Consider the following 22,501-nt stretch of genomic DNA (forward strand, 5'->3'; position numbering starts at 1 on the left):
CATTCTTGCCCTTACCCACACCTACGTTCTGCAGTTCTGTACTCCAGTATTTTTATTATATTTGATTATATTTTAATATTTCTTGATACTCAAGGTGTTCCTAATTCTTACCTTGTAATATGCATAGTGTAGGGCCTGACTACACAGAGAAGAGGTACTGAGATAGGGTAAGTTAAAGCAGAGCAGCTATTACTCACTGAATGTCTTTGTTTTAACTTAATCCATTCATCATGTGGATGGAATAGTCACTGCATGGCATAGAAGTGTCCACATGAGAAAATACTATGAGTTAGCTACTCCACTTCTCATATGAACAATTTATTTGTTTGTTTCTCCAGCATAGCTGACAAGAATCCTGGAGTGTAACTATTTCTACATCCTCATGATTCAGTTCTCATTCTTTATCATTCCAATAGATCCATAATTGGAGCCAGGAATATCAGAGAAGACTAATTGTACTGCACCAATATACGTTCTTTTTTGTTCTTTTGACCACCTCTCTTTTTGCATCTTTTGATTCCCCATCAGTTAGAAAATTTAATGTTTCTCTTTTCAGATCATCAAAAATACTAGTTGTTGAAGGATTTTGTGTAGAATGTTAATCAGCTCTGGTATTTTCTAGCTTTGATAGGAAAAATGTAAAAAATGAGTTCCTCAAGAGGCACTAACATTGCACACTCTAGGCGGAAATTCACTTCTCAGATGTTCTTTTTTTAATTCCATGCATGTTTCCAAAACTGACAGAAGACCCAGTGATGCTTATCAAGGGGCATATACTTTTTCTTACCTGAACTCAGTTGATAGCATAATTTTTTAAAGAATTTTTCTGTGGTTTATATGACACTCATTTACCCTAGCTGTATAACATAAATTGTCATACCTGTGCTTTTTTCAATTTAGTTTGAAGTTATGAAGACTTAATAATTTATTCCTGCAGTTTTGTCATCTTTACAACATGTAGCCCAAACTGAAAGGGCTAAAGAAGCTTACAGTAATTTGGTGGGTATCCCAAAAGATAAGGAGGAGGATATCCTGTAAGAAATGACAGGAGGAGCTATGTACCACTCTAACAGTCTTTAATGAATTTGCAGTTATTATGTGATCTCCTCACTAGTCCTCTTCTGAAGTCCAGCTATGCTTATATTCAATTAAATTCTTCTGATATCTTCATATTCATGTTACTAAATAACTAACGATTTAAGGAAAATTATCTTTTTACTGGATAACATTGAATTTTGCTGAAATATTTCACAATAAGTACCTTTAAGCTTGACAAAGTAAGATACTTGTTTCATTTTTATGCCTTTTTTTTTTCTGAAACATACTAAAGGTTTTGTTAAATGAGTTTTTAAAAGACAACGAATCAAAGGTTGTGATTTAACATGAGCTGTCTTTCATTTCTTCCAACGAGTTCAGAAAACTATAACCTTTTTTAGATTACACTGACAACAATGTATGAGAGAACCTCTTGGATTGGTATTCCATCACAAAGTAGTTTACCACACTTAGAAAACTGACTTAATTTCCTTAGATCAAGCATTCTTTATAATATTTTCTTAGCAGCTTACATTAAACAGGTTTAAGCATTTAATTTATTTGCATTTCTCACCACGCTTAACTGATACAGTTGCATTGCCAAGTTCAAAACTAATAATAGACACACTGTGATTGTGTACATTGTGAGAGAAAATCTCTTTTAAAATTTCAAGTAAGTAATATTTTTCTCTGCTATGGGTTAGTTATATTGCTTAGTTAGATATTCTGTGTGCAACTGAGTTTTGTTGTTTGCATTAGAATCTCGTCCTTTGTCACTTCCTGTGAAAACCATGCTGAACTCATCTGAAAGCTGCAGAAGCCCTGAAGAAAGAATGAAAGAATTTATTGGAATAGTGTGGAATGCAGTTAAGCGCCTTACACTTCAGGTAAGATGAAAAGGAAGTGAAAAAAACCCTATGTCCTTCCAAACTTTATGATACTTTTTATGCATCCTAGTGTTTTTTATTAGGGAGTTTTTAAAGGAGCTCCGAAGTTTTATTGTCTTACTTCAGTAGTTTTAAAGTCTTAGAGAAGGAAAAATAAAATAGATATTTTTGGTTAATTAAGCAAAGCATGCTTTTGTTTTAGAATATTAGTTTCGAAAGGGTAAGTTCCTTAAAAAGAATCATATTGAGAAAATGTTTGTCACACTTTTCTGTATTAAAAACATAGCTGTGCACCTTTTTATCTAAAGTTAGATTTGCAGAATACCTTCCTTTCTAAAAATTTTTGAGGAAATTATGTATGATAAACACTTCCCTGGGTTGTTTGATACGGTATAATGTTACACAGTGAGGGCTCAGCTGCTCACTTGTCTACCTATTTATAAAGGATAAGTAGATGACCACTTGGATTAAACAGCTTCATCCTAGGCTGCTCTAGATTGTGATTACTGATCAGTAAAAGCAGAGTTTTCAAGAGGCAGTATATATGCATGCTACACAGAGAGAAGGACATGTTAGAAGTCCTGTGTTGAGACTGCGTGATCAAATTCTAGATGGCTCAGAAATGCCAGAATTAGGACTCTGTTCTTGCAAGTATATATATGAAGTGCCTGCTTAGAAGTTACCCTAATTTAAAACTAATGTAATCTGTACCTTTTGAACAGTGCATTTTATGAGATTGGTATTTAATGGTACACTAGCATATAGCATAAAACTGGTTTTACATTAAACTAAAATTTAAAAAATAAAAAATACCCACTATTTCTGACAGAAAATAATTGAATGCCTGTTCCTTCTTCCTGCAAAGAAATATACTCATGTGCAGGCTTATCCCACAACTTTACTCCTCTTTCATGCAGAAAGTACTTTGGGTTCAAAGTACTAGAAAGTTTAGAAGTTGAAGATTTGCCTGAGCAAGAACTTCAGACTTTTGACTTGATTGCAGAACATACTAAAGTTGAGGAGATGCTTTCTAGTAACTCTCTTTAGTTTTCAGCCAGCTCTTTCATCACTGTGTCATTAGTATTTTGTTTGTTTTCTTTTTTTTCTTAATTTCTCACCACTGGAGATTAAAACAGCTAGATAAGGGGAGTCAAGAGAGATAATTTGTAAGCTGTTTGAAGGAAGGAGTGTATTTTTGTTATGTGTCTGGATGGTACCCAGCACAATGAGATTCCCCATATAGAAGTCTTACAATTTGAGTCATAATAAAAATAATAATGTAATAATGCGGATGAGCTGGATCCTTTACAAATGGGGAAAACTGAACCAGAACTAAATATTCTGGTTATACATTTTTCAAGATACACTTTGTTATGTGAGCAACGAGCAAGGTTAATTTGTTTCAAAGAAATTAAGATATCAGTTAGGATATCGATCAGCTAAAAATTAAGTTTGCCTGTTACCAAATGCTTTGGCTTGGAAAGGACCTAAAAGATCATCTAGTTCCAACCCCCCTGCATGGGCGGGGACACCTCCCACTAGATCAGTTTGCTCAAAACCCCATCCAGCCTGTTCTGTACAAGGACATTACATGTTACCAGTGAAAAGTTCATACAAAATCGAAGGAAATACCACAGGAAAAGTAGAACATTATACTTCCAAACAAATATGCAGTAGTCCTTAGTGGAATATGAAGGATTTATAGATATGCTTGCTCTTCTTTACATTATTGCTCATAGTCCCTATGTCTATTTTATTTAAATATATTTTTCAAGACACAGATGCACAAATATAACTTTTTTCCTTCAATACCACCCTAAATGGGAGGGATGAAATTTGTGCAAGGCAATATATAGAGGGTAAGATGAGAGTTATGACTCTGTTTTTCAAGTACAAAATTATACATTTATTTTATTAAACATAATACACATTGTATCAAACACAGAAGTATATTTAAATGTTAAATTAATACAGATTTTCAATATTTTATTACCATTTATTTGGCATGAAAAAGCAAATTTCTAGGATATTTTGTCTTGTTAAATGCTGGGGCACCTAGGCTCTAGGTTTTTTTCCTAAAGCTATTTTCATGTTCCTGGATCTTTTATTAACATGAACAGAAAAGTCTGTAGTTGTCATCAGATAACACAGAACTTCATAACTTAAAATCATCAAAGCATCATTCTTTCAGTGGAAGTTTGAGTAAGTAAATGTGTTTGGAACCAAAGTAACTGGAAAGTTTATTTTGGATCCAAAGCTGGTACATGTTTAGCCTTTGGTCATGATAGAATATTGCATGAAGATTTTGTGCACTGGTTTTGTGGTGAGTTATTAGCATTAAGTGAAAAGACTTCCATGCTTAACTATAAAAAGTTGGATTTATTATTTAGTCCTAGATTTTATATGTAGCCTTGAAGTCTTTTTGGCAGTTGCTTTCTGTAGGGGGCTAATACTCACTTCTCATGTGTCTTTCATACTTAGAGTGACTAAAATTGTGGAGCAATATAGACACAATTATTTTTAATTGGTTGTTAATGCTGAATTGCATTGAGAACAATGAAGGATCTGTATTAAAAGCAAATTAATTAATGAGTAATGTTACAGTGAATGCCAATTAAATAAGAGTGTAATTATTGCATATGAAACTTAGCCAGGTCTTCCACATGCCTTTAAATATCCCTGAAATTATTAGAAAAAATCAGTCTATTTCCTGAAATTATGGCAAATAGTATTTTCTTTAAAACATGTAACTTGTACAAAGTCTTAGTCAAAGTGAAACATTGATTGAAAGAACAGAAACATAAGGATGAGATTGACTAGAGTTCCTGTTCTTTGAACAGTGGTCTTTATTCATGGGTCAGGACGAGATGCTGTGACTTGTAGCTGAGCAGTTAAACCTATCAGCACTTACTGAGCAGTTACGAGACAGGATCATTTCTTAAGTCGGTTGCTTACCACAAACTGACAAAAAAAGGAAATTTTCTATAAATCAACAAAAACATTTAAAAATCCAATTTTCTTAGCACTATACGGGATTCTTGTATTTTTCTAAGACTTTGTTTCTAAAGTGGTAAAAAAAATACAGCTGATCCTTATTGTGCTTATTTGTATGTACAGGTAGCCTGCTCACTTACTCTCTTACTCGTGTGCTCCTCTTTCTATTTATGTAATAGTTGCTTTTTAGTTTAACTCCTAAACATCATTTTCTGGCTTGCTTTGTCTAAGTGTAACTGTGTGTGTCTCACTCAACTGCAAATGGTCTAATTGGTAGAGCTGATTTGGATATCAGAGGCTGAGGTATGTTCTTATAATAATGATGGCATCAGAACCCCTACATGAGATCTGTAACCGTGGTTCTTTGCAGTTTTGAGAGTCACTGAAAGTTTATATTCGGTACCTAAAAGCCCCAGAAAAACGCGTTAGCTTTTCTGCTGAGAGCATATGATGGATGATGATTAATGCAGACAGAGGCCACTGCCCTTCATGCAAGTGTCACCTTGTGGGTCATCTTCAGTGCCTCTAATTGGTTTATGTAGCTATCAAATGAGGGTTAGGGAAGGGAATCTCCTGATGGTATCACTACAATTAAAGGCTGTAAAGACTCTTGAACAATCTGTCCCTCTTTGTTTAACCTCCGCAGGGCAACTACAGTGTGTCGCTTTTTTCATTTCACTCTCACCCACCCTTCCCAGTTAGGAAGACTTAATTCTTCTGCAGTATATACTTCACTGTTCCCTCTATCAAGCAACATTCTCTTTTTATAAAATGTGAATTAAAAATACTCCATTTTTTCCAGTAACCTAATACTCTCCTTTTTATACAATAGTCTTAAAGTCATTGCATCTTTTTAGACTTACATATTAATAAAAGTTCAGATCAATATGCTTTGCATAGTTTTAAAAGTACAAGCAAAAATACTTCTTCATTCATTGGTTTATCATTGATACAAGTTACTTAGAATATATAGGCCTTGACATAATAGAAATTAAAATAAGGGGTGACTGTTTCAAGAATTTGTAATAGTTCCTTCTCTTTAACACATGAATGTGTTCAGCATTGGCAAAAGAACACGTTGCTACCAAAACTGAAATAAGATCCTTGAAACAGAAAGGATGTTGCCATGGAAAAATGAAGTAACACTCAGTGCAGCTGCGAAGCATTAATGAATAGGATATTTTTTTAAAAGATCATTTGTGTTTGGTGTGGCTTGGAGGGTCCCAACCAGATGGTTTCCATGAACAGGATCTGACCCCCAGCTTGAGGACTTCTTACTGGCAGATTACTTCATTTTCTTTCCCTTGGATTGTCAGATCCTTACATTAATGCAAGATTTACTGCTGCAGATTTATATTCAGTTACATAAATCAGTCACATTTTACATTAAATTCTCAATTTTATACACACAGTTTAACAGTTATTTAAAAAGTGTAAAAAGATTTATATGATAGCTTTAATATATGTTATAGATGTAGTTTAATTTTGAGAATTTGGAATACATATCTTTTGAAGCACTTTCTGATTGGTGAAGCAATCTGTAGTGCACATTCTCACTTCTGTCCAACATAATTCCATCAGTTTAGGTATGCTCTTCCATTCCTTCACTGGAACTTTTATTAGACAGAACTCCAGATTCTGTGAGATAAATGTACACAAATTCCATTGAAGTTGATAGCTGAGTGTAAGCAGAACCTGCCTGTGAGAAGTTCTACAGGTGCAATGAAATTGTGCACTTACTGGGCCCATGTGCATCCAATTTGGTAATTTCTTTTGTAATTATAATAATAGCATAATTTGCCCTAAAATGGGGAATTTTGCCCTATGTTCATTGTGTTGGCCTTTGAAATCCTGCAATACTGTTTTGCAAAAATCAATTATCCATTTAAAACTTAAAATTAAACACAAGTAAGCAAACCATATCTGTAATCAAATCTGTAATATTACATATTGAGGACTTGATGCTATCATTTAAATCCTACCAAAAGTCATGGTCCAATGCCAGTTGTTTGAAAAGGAATAGCAAAGTAGCTGCCTGTGTAAACAGGAATTTCCCTCAGGCATTTGAAGGAGTGAAACTGTTGTGATTCCACTTCTACATTCTCGATGTGACACATTAAAATAGAATAAAAATTATCTGAAGAACCTGTCTTCAGTACAAAGCTGAACTAAACTGTAAATGAAGGTAAAAACTCTGCTAAATATTGAGATCTCCTCTCAAGAGTACTCTGTAGATCCTGCTGCTGGTAATGTGATTAAGTGTAGTATCTCTCTAAGTTGGTGAAATTTTTTGATTATTATTACCACATGGTCTGTGTATCCAGGCAGCATTTGATGTTAATCATCATGGATATATATATATAAAATGAATGATTTATTATAAACTGTTTATTCAGCAAATGCACTGATAAAACAAAAGTTATGCTGATAATAATTTCTTTTGTCATCTATTTATCATTATCCCACAATGGCTTGACCTGCAACCTATTACTGATAGACCAGAAAACTATCTAATGTGTCATTGTAAAAAATTTTCCAAATTGACACAGTGACTAATTTACCAGTTGAAAAAAAAAAATCCAAATCTATTACATCTGTAACAATACACCATTGCTTTTCATCCAGTATAAATAAAGTACACTCTGCAAACTTGGATCAATAAACTACGTATCAAAGATATAATCAACTTCATTTTACAACTCAAACAGTTCTAAAACTAGAAACAAACACAGACTTCATGTAACAATGTATTTATTTTTGCAAAATTCTACTTATATTTTTCTGCAGTGAATTCTTGTCAGTGTGTCTAAGCAAAAGGGCACAAAAATGCTAAAATAAAGATGAATATCTAAGTTGTCCTCACTAGACTGGCAAAGTACTTATGGTGCTGGGCAATTCCAGTGCTGTTGCAAATTACTATTATGGTCTTGAGGAACTATTAGCCTTCAGAGGAAAGTATGCCATACAATCTGGTTATCAGTTTTAAGCTATGATACCTTTAAAGATGTCAAATTGAAAGACTCTGTTACACAAGGTTGCAGCACAAATATTCTTTTATCACAGCTACAATTAGCATCTTGTGTCCAACATTTTGTGCAGTGTACTTTTCCAAATAATTTGAAGAAATAAACTGCATAATAGCATGTACTCACTCAATGAAATGTTCAGCTCTGCTGACTGTTCGATATCCAGGTGCAGAGATTTGCTTGTAAAAGCCAAGGAAGACCAACAGTCTGCAGTTTATGCCACCCCTGCATTAGAGTCATGATGAGTTCGGTTCTTGGTTTGGCCTCACTCAGCCTTACTAGAAGCTCATAAGGAGATGGCAGAATGGTCAGAAATGTTTCAGGATAACACTATTGCTTCAAAATAAAGAACAAAAAAGTGCTATTTCATATGAAACCTTATACACTAGTTCTGATTTGCAGTGAAGACAGGACAAAAGCTGTATAAACTCTGTGAACTGTACTGGAGTGCTGTGCCCAGTTCTGGAGCCCCCAACATAGGAAGGACATGGACCTGTTGGAGTGAGTCCAGAGGAGGGCCACAGAAATGATCAGAGGCCTGGAACACTGCTCCTATCACGACAGGCTGAGAGAGTTGGGGTTGTTCATCCTGCAGAAGAAGAGGCTTTGGGGAAACCTCATAGTGGCCTTCCAGTACCTGAAGGAGGCCTACAGGAAAGCTGGGAAGGAAGTTTTGTAGTGTGAGGACAAGGGGTAATGGTTTTAAGCTGCTAAAGGATAGATTTAAATTAGATATAAGAAAAAAATTATTTCCTGTGAGGTTGGTGAGACATTGGAACAGGTTGCCTAAGGAAGTTGTGGATGTCCTCTCCCTTGAAGGAAGAGTTGAAGGCCAGGTTGGATGGGGCTTGGAGCAACCTGGTCTACTGGGAGGTCTCTCGGCCCATGCAGGGGGTTGGAACTAGGTGAACTTTGGGGTCCTTTCCAACCCAACTGGTACAATTATTCTATTGCTTTATCTTTCACTTCATGTATGTATTCACCTATCCTTTTGTTTTAAAGTCAGTTAATTGCTAAAGTTTATGTTTTTCTGATGATTAACCTTTTTGTACACGCTCAATACTGCTGACTGCAAAGTAAAGATGGAACTTTCCTGGAAATAGTTCTTTATAGAAGTCTTCATAGAAAAGTAACAGCATATAAAATGTTGGTTCTTCCTAGAGACTTAGCTATTGCTAGCAAAACTAATGAACTGCAAAAAGAGTTGGGCTTTCTCAGCTTTACTGGGAGAACATTTTCTGACTCGATTACTCTTCTTGTAAAAAGCTGTTTAAATCTTGATAGATGTATTTTTGTTTTATATGGAAACACCTTTCTGATCAATTTTACAGACCAAAATCACACTTCTTCCCTCCCCTCCCATAACCAGAATTTACAAGAATCTATTATTTTCCACCCTTTGGTGCCATCTTTCCTTTTATTTCAACTCTAAGCTATTACTATTTTCGATCAACTGTGTTGGATGAGTAACTTGTGATTTTGTTTCAAGATGAATACTCCACGTCAGGGGTTGGGGAAATGGTCATCTGTTTCTCAGAAATCTTTCTTGGCTTTTTTTTTCCAGCTTGAAGTGCAATCTTGTTGTGTATTCCTTCCGAATGATAGCCTGCCTTCCCCAAGTACTATTGTATCAGGTGACATTCCTGGGACTGTGCGAAGCTGGTACCATGGACAGGCCAGTATGCCTGGCACACTTGTTGTCTGCTTGCCCCAGGTAAAGATTATGAGTGCTGGACACAAACATATGGAGCCATTGCAGGAAATCCCATTTGTCGTGCTGAGACCCATCCTGGAAGAAGGTAGTGTAATACACTTTAAAAATCTTACTCTTCAGTTTCCATTTTTTTCTGTTATGAAAATTCTTTCATTTTATTTTTAAATCTTCTGATGCTTTGCTGCTCTTTTACCAGTATGTTATGTATTATTGATGGCTAGAAATACTAATGACAAGGTTTGTTGCATGGAGATGAAAGTAAAAATTACCAGAGAACTAGTTCTGCAGTATGTTTTGTTTGCTGAAGGAAAAAAAATAAAATAAAATCAGAAGTGCAATTTTTTTATCTTCATTGGTTTTGTCATTCAAGTTACTGTGTAGCCATGTTAAGTTTGACAACAGGAGAGGGGGCAGTGAGTTGTGAATTCCAAGAAAGAATGTAGCCAGGTTAGGAAAAACTTCTCTTGCCACCTTTGCTGCTTGGATCTAATATTTAAACTGGACATTAGGAAAAGGTTCTTCACTGAGAGGGTGTTTGGTCACTGACACAGGCTGTGCAGGAAGTGGTCATGGTGCCAACCCTGTCAGAGTTCAAGGAGATCTGGACAATGCTAGTCATGTGGCTTAGTTTTAGGTAGTCCTATGAGGAACATGGAGTTGGAATTGATGCTCCTTGGAGATATTCTATGATTCAATGTAAGACAAGAAAATAGATAAATAAATATAGCAGACTCTCAAAAGAAAAGAATGAGATTTTATTGGTCATCATGATAGGCAACAATTGTGCTGTGTTTTGTGTCTATAGAGATTGTTGCAAGTTTTTTTGAGATTTGAAGAAAAGAATTGAGAAGGTTTATACAAGTGTGTACAGGGGAATGCTCTTGTGCACTAGTTAAGGATGAGAAAAACTACAGTAGTTATTATTTGAAAAGCTAATATTTCATAGAATTTTGAGTTGCAGACCACTTTGAGGGAAGAATTAGCTTTTAACATTCCACAACTAAATTGTGAAATGAAAGGAGGGGATAAGCTGTAAAGGATCTAGCAAGTGAAAACAAGCTGCTTATGTTCAATACTTTTTTTTTTTTTTTAAATAGAGCCCTTAGAAATGATCAAAGTAACGGTTAAATGGATTTGTAGCAGTATTCTGAAGGAATACTGATGTAAAAATCTTGTTCTACAGATATTCCCATGAAAAATTGTGTATTCAAAAAAGTTAAGCCAAGTATCCCTGATGGTCTTGAGGCTTGGGTTTATTTTAATGACATGTATGAGATATCTAGCCTTATAACCAAGATGATCTTTGAGGTCCCTTCCAACTCCAAACATATACAAACAAACTAACAAAACAGTTTAAAATTTCATAGAAATTCGAGTTGTTCTTTAACCCCAGTGGAGAGCTCAGCCACTCACAGCCGCTCACTCACTCCCCCATAGCAGGATGGGGAAAGAATCAGGAGGGTAAAAGTGAGAAAACTCATGGACTGAGATGAAGACACTTTAATAGGTAAAGCAAAAGGTGTACATGCAAGCAAAGCAAATGAGGAATTCCGTCACTTTTTCCCATCAGCAGGGAGGTGTTCAGCCATTTCTGGGAAAGCAAGGCTCCATCACATGTAACGGTTACTTGGGAAGACAGATGCCCTAACTCTGAATGCCTTTCACCATCCTTCTCCCCCCAGCTTTTTTTTGCTGAGTGCAGTGTCGTATGGTACAGAATATCCCTTTGGTCATTTGGGGTCAATTGTCCCAACTGTGTCCCCTCCCAGCTTCTTGTGCACCCCCAGCCTACTTGCTGGTGGGACACTGTGAAAAGCAGAAAAGACCTTAACACTGTACAGACACTGTTCAGTAATAACTGAAACATTGTCCATGTTATTAGCAGTTTTCATTTCAAATCCAAAACATAGCATCACACCAGCTACTATGAAAAAAATAGCGTGACCCCAAACCAGTACATTTTTGTACCGTTCCTTCGTTATTGTATTCTTGAACTATATTATTTTGAAGTTATATTATTGTTGCTGTTTTTTGTGTTCATTCTAAGATGAAAAGTGGGAGATGCAGCAAATATTCCATTGCTTTTGTGACCAAATTTTGTGGGAAAATTATGCTGGTTTCTGCATACTTATTGCTGAAATGTGAAGAATTATAAAGGATATGCTATGAAAAATTAAGTCAAAAGCACATTCAAGAGCTGCTACTGCCATCTGAAATTGATTTGGATTTGTAACAGTGTTTTCCCTCTCCCTTTGTTCTGCCACTTATATTGGACCCTTCTCCTCTTTCCTGTATTTTAGCTTAACTCACAGCACAAAAATAAAATTGTAGATTTTAGTACTGAAAGTCATATTAGAGATGCTGCTAACTGGAAGGGGAAAAAAAAAAAAAAAAGAGAAAAGTAACTGTGTGTTTCCTGATAAAGTTCAGTAGGAATTATCTAATTTGCTAATAGTGACAGCTAAAAGATAAATATATTTAACAAAAGTAATTTTTTGTTTTAAACTGATTATGTAATTTAAACAATTTATGAAAGTTAGAAGTCATTTGAATTTTGTGAAACCCAGATTTTAAGGAAAGATTCTAGTGAGAGAAAGAATCTCTCTGGTTGGGATAAAGCCTATGGTAAGGAATTTATTTGTGTGTGGCTTTGTGCTCTGGGAATAATGCCAAACAGAAGTTCTCACAATCTTGATATTTTTTATTCTCAAATGAAGCTTTTGCCATCTTCCATGCCAAAACTCCTTCTTAAACAGACTATTAATTTTTTTTTTTTGTCAAAGCTTTTAAGTCACCTTCTTTGTTTCTTTCCATGTAGAGGTAAATACATTTTTATGGACTTCTATTAAGAAAGTCTCTTAATTTGTTTTCTGTCTTTGAACAAGAATTCAGGGGCATACCACCATTTTTAAGACACATGTTACCATCCCTCTGGAATTATATTTATCGAACCTTGCATTTCTCAGAAACTACTTTTTGAATAGTTCCTTCTTTTATAGAGAAGATAAAAGTAAAAGGCTTGTTTACAAAGATGCGTTGTTACTTTTAAGAAAGCTGTGTGCTTCACTTGTGTGTGTATTTTTCTTATTACATAAAAAACGAAAAGAGGAAAAGGAAGCGTATTCATACTGTCATTTGGGAATATTGCAGCCTGCTTACAGAGACCTACTGGTCTTAGCTTGTTAACATACTGTAAAAATAGTTTATCCAACAATCAGGTCTTTTCATTTGTTTTTCAGGGTTCTGATAAATTTCTGAGGTAAATGTAGTTTGCAGAAATACTTAATATTTCAAGTACAATACTTTAATCCAGAAAGGTAACAGAGCTCTGTCACACAAAGCAACATAAACAGAAATTCAATTATCTGTGTAAAAAACAAGACATTCAATTGAACTTCTTTTGAATAACAAATACAACTGATTAAGATCATTAAAAGTATTTAGTTACATAAAGTACCGCCTTTATAGTTCAAATCAATCGGATGATAGATCCATGACGTATTATTCACTGTCAATATTAAAATAGAACAACAAAATCATAGAGCAGCCCAGGATGGAAGGGACCTTGAGTGATCATCTGGTCCAAACTTTTGTGGCAAAGGGAGCCTAGATGAGATTATCCAGCACCCTTTCCAGTTGCTCCTTGAAAACCTGCACATCTCTGGGGAGGTTGTTCCAGTGAACTATTGTTCTTAATGTAAAAAATTTCTTAGATGAAAACTCTCCCGGTGAAACTTAATCTGTTGCCCTTTGACTTCCCCATTTGTGGGGAAGGGGGGTGGGGGCACTCTGTCATATTTGTAGCTGTCCTTAAAGTAAAATGGATACTAAGAAGAAATAAATATTTAGAAACTCAGTTTGGGCATGAGTGAAATGCTTAGGGTGAGTTGTGACTTTTTGTGCATGCTTGTGTACATCCAGCTTCAAATAGTTGACAATTCATCTGTATAGTCTAAGTCCTAACCTATAGTGATAGGATAAAATGTGGTACATTTACAGTTGAACAACATACATTGTTATGATCAGGACTTCTGGATTACTAAGTGGTCTTCCAAAAATGTATAATGTTTTAATAGGAGAATAAATAGGAAAATAAAATGAAGACTTGAACCATAGAATGGTTTGGGTTGGAAGGGACCTTGCAGATCATCTAGTTCCAACCTTCCTGTTACGGGCAGGGACACGTCCCAGTAGAACAGGTTGCTCAAAGCCCCATCCAGCCTGGCCTTGAACACTTCAAGGGAGCAGGCATCCACAACATCCCTGGGCAACCTGTTTAGGGAAGAGAACTAAAATTTGAGAGTAATAATGGCAGTATTTTTGGCATCTGTGAAATCCTCCTGTATTTAGAAGTTTACAGTTTTTATTATTTTAGAGTCCTTTCCAGGCTTCCACTCATACTTTTTAACTATTTACTCTTTTTTTCAGTCTGTTCTCCCTATTTCAAATTTTTTTTTTTTTTTTTTTTTCCTTTTAAAAATAATCCATTGGTGGTGCTGTAAATTGTTTTCCTTTGAGTTCATACTGATAACTTTATTAATTCATCTTTGCAAAAATGTTCAGCTACGTCAGATACAGTAAGATGCAGGTATTTAAGTAAGGCACAGTAAAATGTGTCTTAGAAAACAGTGTTCAAAGTATTTTAAAATTGTTGCTGATATTGGTAGAAATCATATTCATGTTCTCATATGGACAGCAGTATACTGACTAGCATATAAATCACTGTATTTCAAATATTTAAATCTGATGCATGACTTTTATTTGTGAAATACGACAAATTATATAACCTCACACATTTTTGTAGTATATGTTTAAACTCAGTAAGTTGTCAAGTGATTTTTAGGGAAATAAAAAATTAGGGCTTTTAATACTAGTGTGTGAATTAATTATAATGCAACGTATTGGTCATAAACTACAATGTAATAGAAGCATGTAGATTGCAACCTGCAAAAAGTTAAATGCTTAAAGTAGAGCAGCAGTATGTTGCCATTCTTATAAGTTATCATCATTTAAAAAAAGCTCAGTTTCAGTATAGTTGAAAAACAATTTCTGTAAATTGTAAGGTGAACACTTGACATGCAAATAGTGTGCTATTTGGGTTTATATATGATGTTGTCATCCATAAAACATGGTTATTACTGTATTTAACTTGGCTTTTATTCTTAATGACCTTATAAAATTATTTCTCAGATTTTAGTGTCTTTCTTCACTATCTGAATAGCAGTGAAGTTCTGCATAAAGAACTTGTCATGTTCAGCTGTTAGAGATCTCTAGTAGTATGGTTTAAGTTAGAAAAGTGCATTTGTTTGTGCTTACAGTTGAAGTCTGGGGAACTAAACCTCATCTGCTGAAAGCAAGCCCTGGACTTGAGCAGAACACTTAGGGATTTCAACTGGATGCACCTAGAATTATGCAGCCATACAACTGCTTCCCCTGGACTTTTTCTTCTTTTCCTACTAATAAATATTTTTTTAAATGAATCCTGTAAACAATGTTGTTTCTGATGTTTAGACAGTTTGAATTAATTATTTATATTGTTTAATAAAACTGAACTGCAAATGACTGCAGGTACAGGTTTTTCTTAAAAACAACAAAAAAGCAAGCATAGGTACAAAAGAAAACCAAGAATCTATCAGATGGACAGTTCCAGTATAACATTATAATGGTCACATAGTGTGTATGGAGCTAAAGAAGAGGTAATTTATTATATTAGGGGGAAATCTATAGTTGTAAATTTGCCATACCTTTACAACAGTGTTTGTTCAGCATATTGTGTTTTCTTTTTAATGACAAAATTTAGTATTTTCCTCTTAAGGCAGGTAATGTATGCAGCACAGTGGAATCAACATTCAGTATTTTCTTTGGAGATTCTTTCTAATCCATGAAATATAAATAATGTTAATTTACCGTGGTGGTCATAGAGAAAAACAAAGTTCATGTATAATAATTAGGAACATGTCATTAGAATTGACTTTGCATTTTAATTTTTTTCCATCTATTACAATTAATATTTTCTGTGTCTTGGCTGACTGAGCTTGGAAAAAATACAGATTGCTAACTACTTTAAAATTTCTAATCTGAATCATTTCCAAAATATTTTCAAATTACTTTGGCTGACTTGAATTCTTCAGTGCGCAATACCTTCAAAATAAACTACTGAAGTTTTTGATTCTTTATTAGGATGAGATACACAAACTGTCCTGATACATGCTCCTGACCATATAAATGTATTGCTGGTGCCACTCATGGAAGAAATCGTAGAACTCTTAATTAAAATAATACAGTAAAAAAACCCTGATTCAGCATTATTTTAATTTCTATATTTTGCTAAGGTTTCTTTTAAGTAATCACAGCTAGCACTTAATTTGGGCTATTTCTTACTGTTGTGGCTTCCCAGCAGGACAGTGTTGACTGTAGGCCACACCAGGCAGAAAACACACTCTTTGTATATTGTTTAAATACACTAGTTTGAATTTTTATTGCCATATGAGACTCCAAGGGCCCAACCCAGTGTACATTTTTATTTGTCTGCCATCTTCTGTTCTTATTCTCAAGGCTTCTGGGGCGTTAGATTAATTTGGACTCTTCTTACTTGTGACTGTATTCTCAATTCCTTTCAACTATAGCTAGTAGAGCTGCTGCAGGTTTTGTCTCACTAAAAAGACTTCCTGTTCTCCTTTAAAGACCTACCCAAATAATTATACCCGTGGTCCTACTTTAGAAAGTTTTTTTGTTGGTTTTTTTTCCCCCCATTTATTGACAATCTAAAGAAAATGGATTGTGCCAAAGTTGCAGCCATTTTATTGTTCAGCTGGACACTGCCATTTCCCTCACCAATTATTCTTGATAATGATTGATAGTAGGCTGCCAGGCACTTCTCTGAGTAGTCTCTCTCCTAAATATAAGAAGTTAAGTGCTCTGTGCGTATCTATAGTAATTTATTTTTACAAAATCCATCACTGTTGTGTTTCTAGAAAGTGAAGTGGAGGCAGTGGAAGGAGCTGCATTGTGATCAAGGTCTCACTTCCTTGAGCAGTGCATTGGGATAGGCTTTACTATGTGGCATCACTGCTCCAATGCAATGTAATGTAAAGAACTGTCTGTGCCACCCATATGCTGAAAAAAATGAGGAGAGTGATTTCAGAAGACTCCTCAATTTGAGGGAAATCGTATAAAACAAAGAGACTTCTTTCAGGACTGTTGTACATGTTTGTTCACAGTTTTGGTTAAAATTCCCATTGTTTTTCAATTTGCAAAAAGTTGTAAAATACTTATTGCTGTTGTTTAGATTTTAAGGTATAACATGGAATTGATGGTTGAATTATATTTGTGGGAGTTTGGAATCAATTTATTGGTTGTTGATTGCACTTGCTGACTTCTAAAGGGCTTTGGGATAAGGCCTTTACTGTATTTTGAGAAAATGACCTAGTTTTCTTATGTAATTATTTAACTGTTTTCCCTTCCTTTTAATCATTAGGTGATGCTTTTCCATGGACTATTAGTCTTCATCATTTCAGTATATATACCCTTCTTGGACAACAAATGACACTTAATTTAGTGGAACCAATGGGCTGTACTTCTACATTAGCTGTGACTTCACAGAAACTGCTCACTTCGGGGCCAGAATCCAGACACTCATTTGTTGTCTGCCTCCATGTCGACCTTGAGTCCTTTGAAATAAAGTGCTCCAACCCCCAGGTTGGTACATTTAATTGATTTATGAAAGGAAATTAAAAATAACTCAATTTAAGTGCAATTTTTCTGCATTTTGTTGAAGAGGGTCTCTTCTATCTCTCTCTTTGTTGTTTTGGTTTTTTTTTTTTGTTCAACTGGGCCATCAAGATCGAGGTACTTAGATTAAGATTTGCTTTGAAGCTCTCTCAAGTTTTGTAATTTAACTCTTCTCAAAATGTAATAGTTACAGTATAAATGCATCTTTTGGCTGATGGAGTGAAATGAATTGCAGATGTACCATTAAATGCTAAAGTGCTATTCTGCTGTCACATATATTGAAGTGGTTTAATGTAATTCTTTAACATATTATCATAGAACTAACATTTCTTCAAACATACGAAGTTTTTTAGGCGAATAATGGTATGCTGTAGTAAAGGAAAAAAGCAACAGATGAAAGTGTTTAAACAAAAGCTGCCATTTCATTTATGTTTATTAAAAGGCAAAGGTGTTACTAGATTTTCAGAAGTGCACCCTGTATTTTACTGACCTGGATCAAGTTTGCTGTAGTGCCAAATAGAGCTGGTTTTCTATGAAAATTTTTGAATAATCTTTACTGCAACTTGTGTTAACACTTTCCTGACAGTTGCAGCTTTTCCAGTGATGCTGAATAAAATACTACTATTCATGAGAACCACAAAACTGTTGATTCCTGAGCAGGCTCTGTATTCACATGCTGTCTGCTCCCAAGTTTTAGCCACATGTGAGAGTCTTCAGAGGGTGTCATGGACAAATAAACTGGGTTTTTTGCTTCAGTGAATACAAAGAAAGGGAAAGAACACAAAGTAATATGATTTTGATCTGATAGATAGCATATCACATTTGTAAAAGTTTATGAATCTAGGGCCTAAGTCTGGGAATACTAAAGCTAAGGTGCCTGGTGTAATTTTAATGTTATCCCTTGTGTGTACTCACACAAAACATTTCTCGGTCACATGCAATTTTTCCCTTGCCTCATTCCATGGTCTATGCATGAAAAAAGTGTTTTATTTTATCCTCAGTGTGTGGTCTCCTGTCCCATTCACTACCTTCCTTCCAAGTTATTTCTGACTCATTTGCTGCATGCCATTGTCTTCTGTACTGGATGGGCTCCTGCTCACACTAGAACAGGACTGCTAGAGTGAGATAGCACACCAGATGTGGTAAATTAAAATTCAAAACTGAGCAGCCTCAACAAGGTCTACTCAGACTTGTAAAGCTGTATGACAGGTGTGTTTGCACACATAAAGGTTTGTCACTGTGTTGTAAAGTATAAATAGGAAAGAAAAAAATTATTTTGCTGACAATTTTGCATTTTCAATTTAAAGACTTCTGAAAGCTTTACATTGCAACGTTGTGGTATTTCCATAACGTCTAATGAATTCATATGCAGTAATTTCACAGCCTATGGAAACCTGTTTTATCCTGTATTAATTTTCATAGAACTGTAGCAAATTAATCTTGATATTAGCAGCTATTTAGAGAATTGGCAAATGTTTTGAAAGGTTCATGTAGTTTGCTGCTCTTGATCAGTACCCTTTCAGTAAAATTCCAGCAAGTTGTTTGATCAACTCTGCTTTATTTATTTTTTTTTAATCTCCAAATGTATTATGCATGGTTAATGTATGTAATATATTAATAGCATTAATTTATAAGCAGAACAGCATTGTTATAAGTTGAAGCCATATCTAAGTTTGAGTTGCCAATTAAAAAGAAAAAGGCAGTAAGGAAAACATTTTCAAACTTTTCTAGCGAAGTGTGATCAAATAATTTGTTTTGCAAACTATGAAAATATTTGCAGTAAAAAAAATTATATTGTAATATCCATATAAATCATGTTAAAGGTATAGTGAAATGTTAAAATAAAGTTGTACAGTAGAATATCAGACCATATACTGTTGTCTTAAAGGGTGTCTTAGTACACTGTGATATTATTCATTTACTGAAGTACTATGACCAAAAAGATATATACAAATTATTTGAGTTTAGTGAAGGTTCTTGATGTGTCTTTTCTCCCTTACATCTGCCTGTCTTATTCTTTCTGCTTTACTTATGCAAAATGAAAAAAAAAAAAAAAGTCTTCTTTAACCAGATGTTTAAGAACAGAAGATGGAAAGGACAATTACATAAACAGCATTTGGTAGTTATAAATTCACAGTAGGGTAACTATGAAATTTGATTCTTTTAATGATGGGCTGTATTTTGTCTATAGATGACAGCCTTAAGGTAGGTGATACTTAGGGAATTTGTTAAATGGTAGCTAAGGTGAAGATATTTTACTAAATGACTATTATGATTTCAAATGAAACCATATTCTGATGGTTATATCCCTTTAAATTCAATAGATGCTTCCAGTCTGCAAGATTGCCAGGATATTGCCTTTTCTTGTAGTTTTCAATTTTGTAGTAATGTGTTATTTTTAATGTATAAAATGCTGTAACGTATTGAACTTTACAGATTTTGCCAAGTAGTCAGTGGGGTCTTACTGAGTTATGTGTGGTTTTGCTGGGGAGGGAGTTGAAACAGTGAGAGGGAAACTTTTCTTAACAAGTACTGGCAGAGTTATTCCTATTTTTGTCATGTGTACTAAAAATAATTATTATTTATTAAATGTTATGCTAAAAATATTTAAAAAGGAGAGATGGCTTACACTTACATTAGCTCATATAATCAGAAGTGAATTTTCAAAATATAAAGACTACTCACTTGAAAAAGTGCAACCAGCAAGAGAAGTAGAAATCCTTCCATTTTAATGAGTGAAACCAGTGGAATAAGATTAAGTGTATTAAAAGTTATAAAAGACAACTCCAGCTCTTTATCTGAAGTTTTAAACTTTTCTTTACATGTAGACATGTGGCTTCTTTTATGTTTTAATGAGCTCTGGTGTGAGGTTTTTGGTATTTTTTACTTTTTAACTTATCTCCATGAAAATCATCTTTCTCAAATCAAAGTGTGCCTTTTTTCTTGGTGAACTTGTTTTGTTCTCGTTTCAGAGCAGGGTAGAGTATTAGGGTCACATTACTTAGGAGTTTGGTTGCTGGCAATATTTGGAGAGATGGCTGCTGCTGTCTGAAATAGCCACTGTTTCAGAGTGGCTGCAAAGATTCTAGCCTGAGCAATATTTTAAAATCTCCCTCATAACATAAGTAATCATTAGCTTTTATGGTTATGACTTGCAACTCCAGTATGATTGAAGTTCTTCAGTGTTGGATTAGCTGAAGACAAACCTCTTTACCTTGTATATGGCCATGTATATAAACACAGAAGTTCCATCTTTTGCATTATTTTGTCCCTTTATGAACAGTAGCATAATTACAATTCTGGAAGCCTTGCTTCATAAAGACAAGTATAGCTTAAATTATCCTTTGCTTTTGTAATCAAAAAATATTTTGAGGGGAGGTTGCAAGCATGTATGATTTGGATATGTGCCTGTACCCTATTAATTTTCTAGAGACAGAGAAGTGTCAACACCAGTTAATGTTATATTACTCAATCAATCAGATGGACATTATTAGTTGATGTTCCTGAGGTACATGGAAATTACTTGGAAAAACTTAGCAATTATTAATTAGTAGTTTAAAGGTTACCAATGCATATCAGATGGCTACAAACATAAAGATCTTTCAGCTACAGCCAGAGTTACTGTTTGTCTGTAGATTACTCTGTTTATGCAGACCAAAAAATGTACTGAGAAGTTTATCTCCTTTAAGGAAAAATTCTGTCAAAAGAGTGTATGACCTGCTCAATGTAAGCCTTGAAACTTCAAAAGGAAATCCAAGATGAATTAAGGTTTTTATAAAATTCCAGCACTTCACCTCTTAAGAAAGGACTGTAGTGTGTGCTTTCAGCCTTCATCACACATTCTCACGCACGAAATCAAGTACTGTTTTATATCAAATGTAGATTGACAACAGTGTTTTCCTGCATCTGTTCTACCCACATAAGAAGCCAGCTTCATAGACTAGATGTGTCCTGAGGCTTAAAGTTTTTATAAATATGAGAATTTCCATTTTTTTATAATGGCAAGTTGGGTATGGTATCCAGCTGTGGATCTGCTTATATATTGTTTGCAGTTTTCTCTGAGCTTGTTTTATACAGTAAATTGCAGTATGTTGTCATACAAGTTCTGTGATTAATGCTTATTTACAATAACTTATGTAAATATCTTAGAACTGAGTCAAACAATGTGCAAGGTTAGACATTGTGTTTCTGAATATTGGAATGACATATGCCAGGAGACTATTGACTTTAATAGTAGATATTCCTAAAACATAGAACAGTTTCATATACTGTGTGGGATCATTATTTTAGTATAATTCAAATTAATCATTTTTGCATTGCTAATATTTCATAAAGTTTATATGTTTGCCTTTTTTTTTGGAGGCAATGACTATACATACGACATATACAATGAATAACTTTTGTTTAGCTATTAGTAAAAGTTTTACAATACCATGTTATTGGTTATGTTTTTATGAGCTGCATACCATTTGTGTAGACAAAGCACGGATTATTTTTACCAAAATCACTATACTGGAACTGAAGTTAATTATTTTAATTGCAAAGTAGTTGCTTATCAAAATACTATCAATGGAGAGAAGCTCTGTTCTGCTACATTATAAGTCTCAGTGGGAGGACTTTCATTATTTTCCTTCACTTCATTAAGGAAAGCTTCATCTTAAAAAAAATATTGTTGTTTTGTTTTCTTTTTCTTTTAGGTACAGCTTCTGTATGAACTGGCTGAGATCACAAGTAAAGTCTGGAATAAAATTCAGAGGAGAGGAATTCTATATCAAACTTCTGTCTATTCTGAAACCATGGCAGGACCTGCTCCTCCTAGCTCTCCAGTTAAAAGCAGTGTTGGTACTGTGCCACCAGATACCAGCACATACAGCCCATCTGCTGATATTGGGACCACTACAGAGGTAGGCTTTCTTAGAAGAAATGTGAAACAAGAGGAGGGAGAAAAACAAGAAGCCTGTATTGCTCCTGTGTTTATTATTGTTCTGTTTTGTTTCTCTTTGAAGTTGAAAGAGTTAGTGTTTCCAGGTCAAGAAGCATAAGGTACTTTGCAAGTCCAGAATTATTAGAATAATAATTAGAATAGTAACTGGTGTTTTAGAACTACATGTGAC

The 22,501-nt window shown here is 34.6% G+C and overlaps 1 protein-coding gene across 2 annotated transcripts in view; it reads left to right on the forward strand.

The window, feature by feature from the left end:
- VPS13B (vacuolar protein sorting 13 homolog B (yeast)) overlaps positions 1-22,501 on the forward strand; it is a 429,191-nt gene that overhangs the window by 204,184 nt on the left and 202,506 nt on the right. For both annotated transcript variants that reach the window (XM_010006448.1, XM_010006447.1), the window contains exons 21-24: positions 1,795-1,922; positions 9,507-9,741; positions 17,134-17,354; positions 22,085-22,291. In XM_010006448.1, the coding sequence (XP_010004750.1) occupies positions 1,795-1,922; positions 9,507-9,741; positions 17,134-17,354; positions 22,085-22,291 (791 nt within the window). The remainder of the gene's footprint in view (positions 1-1,794; positions 1,923-9,506; positions 9,742-17,133; positions 17,355-22,084; positions 22,292-22,501) is intronic.

Source organism: Chaetura pelagica, unplaced genomic scaffold, assembly GCF_000747805.2.
Source record: "Chaetura pelagica isolate M959 unplaced genomic scaffold, ChaPel_1.0 scaffold76, whole genome shotgun sequence".
Classification (NCBI taxonomy): Eukaryota; Metazoa; Chordata; class Aves; order Apodiformes; family Apodidae; genus Chaetura; species Chaetura pelagica.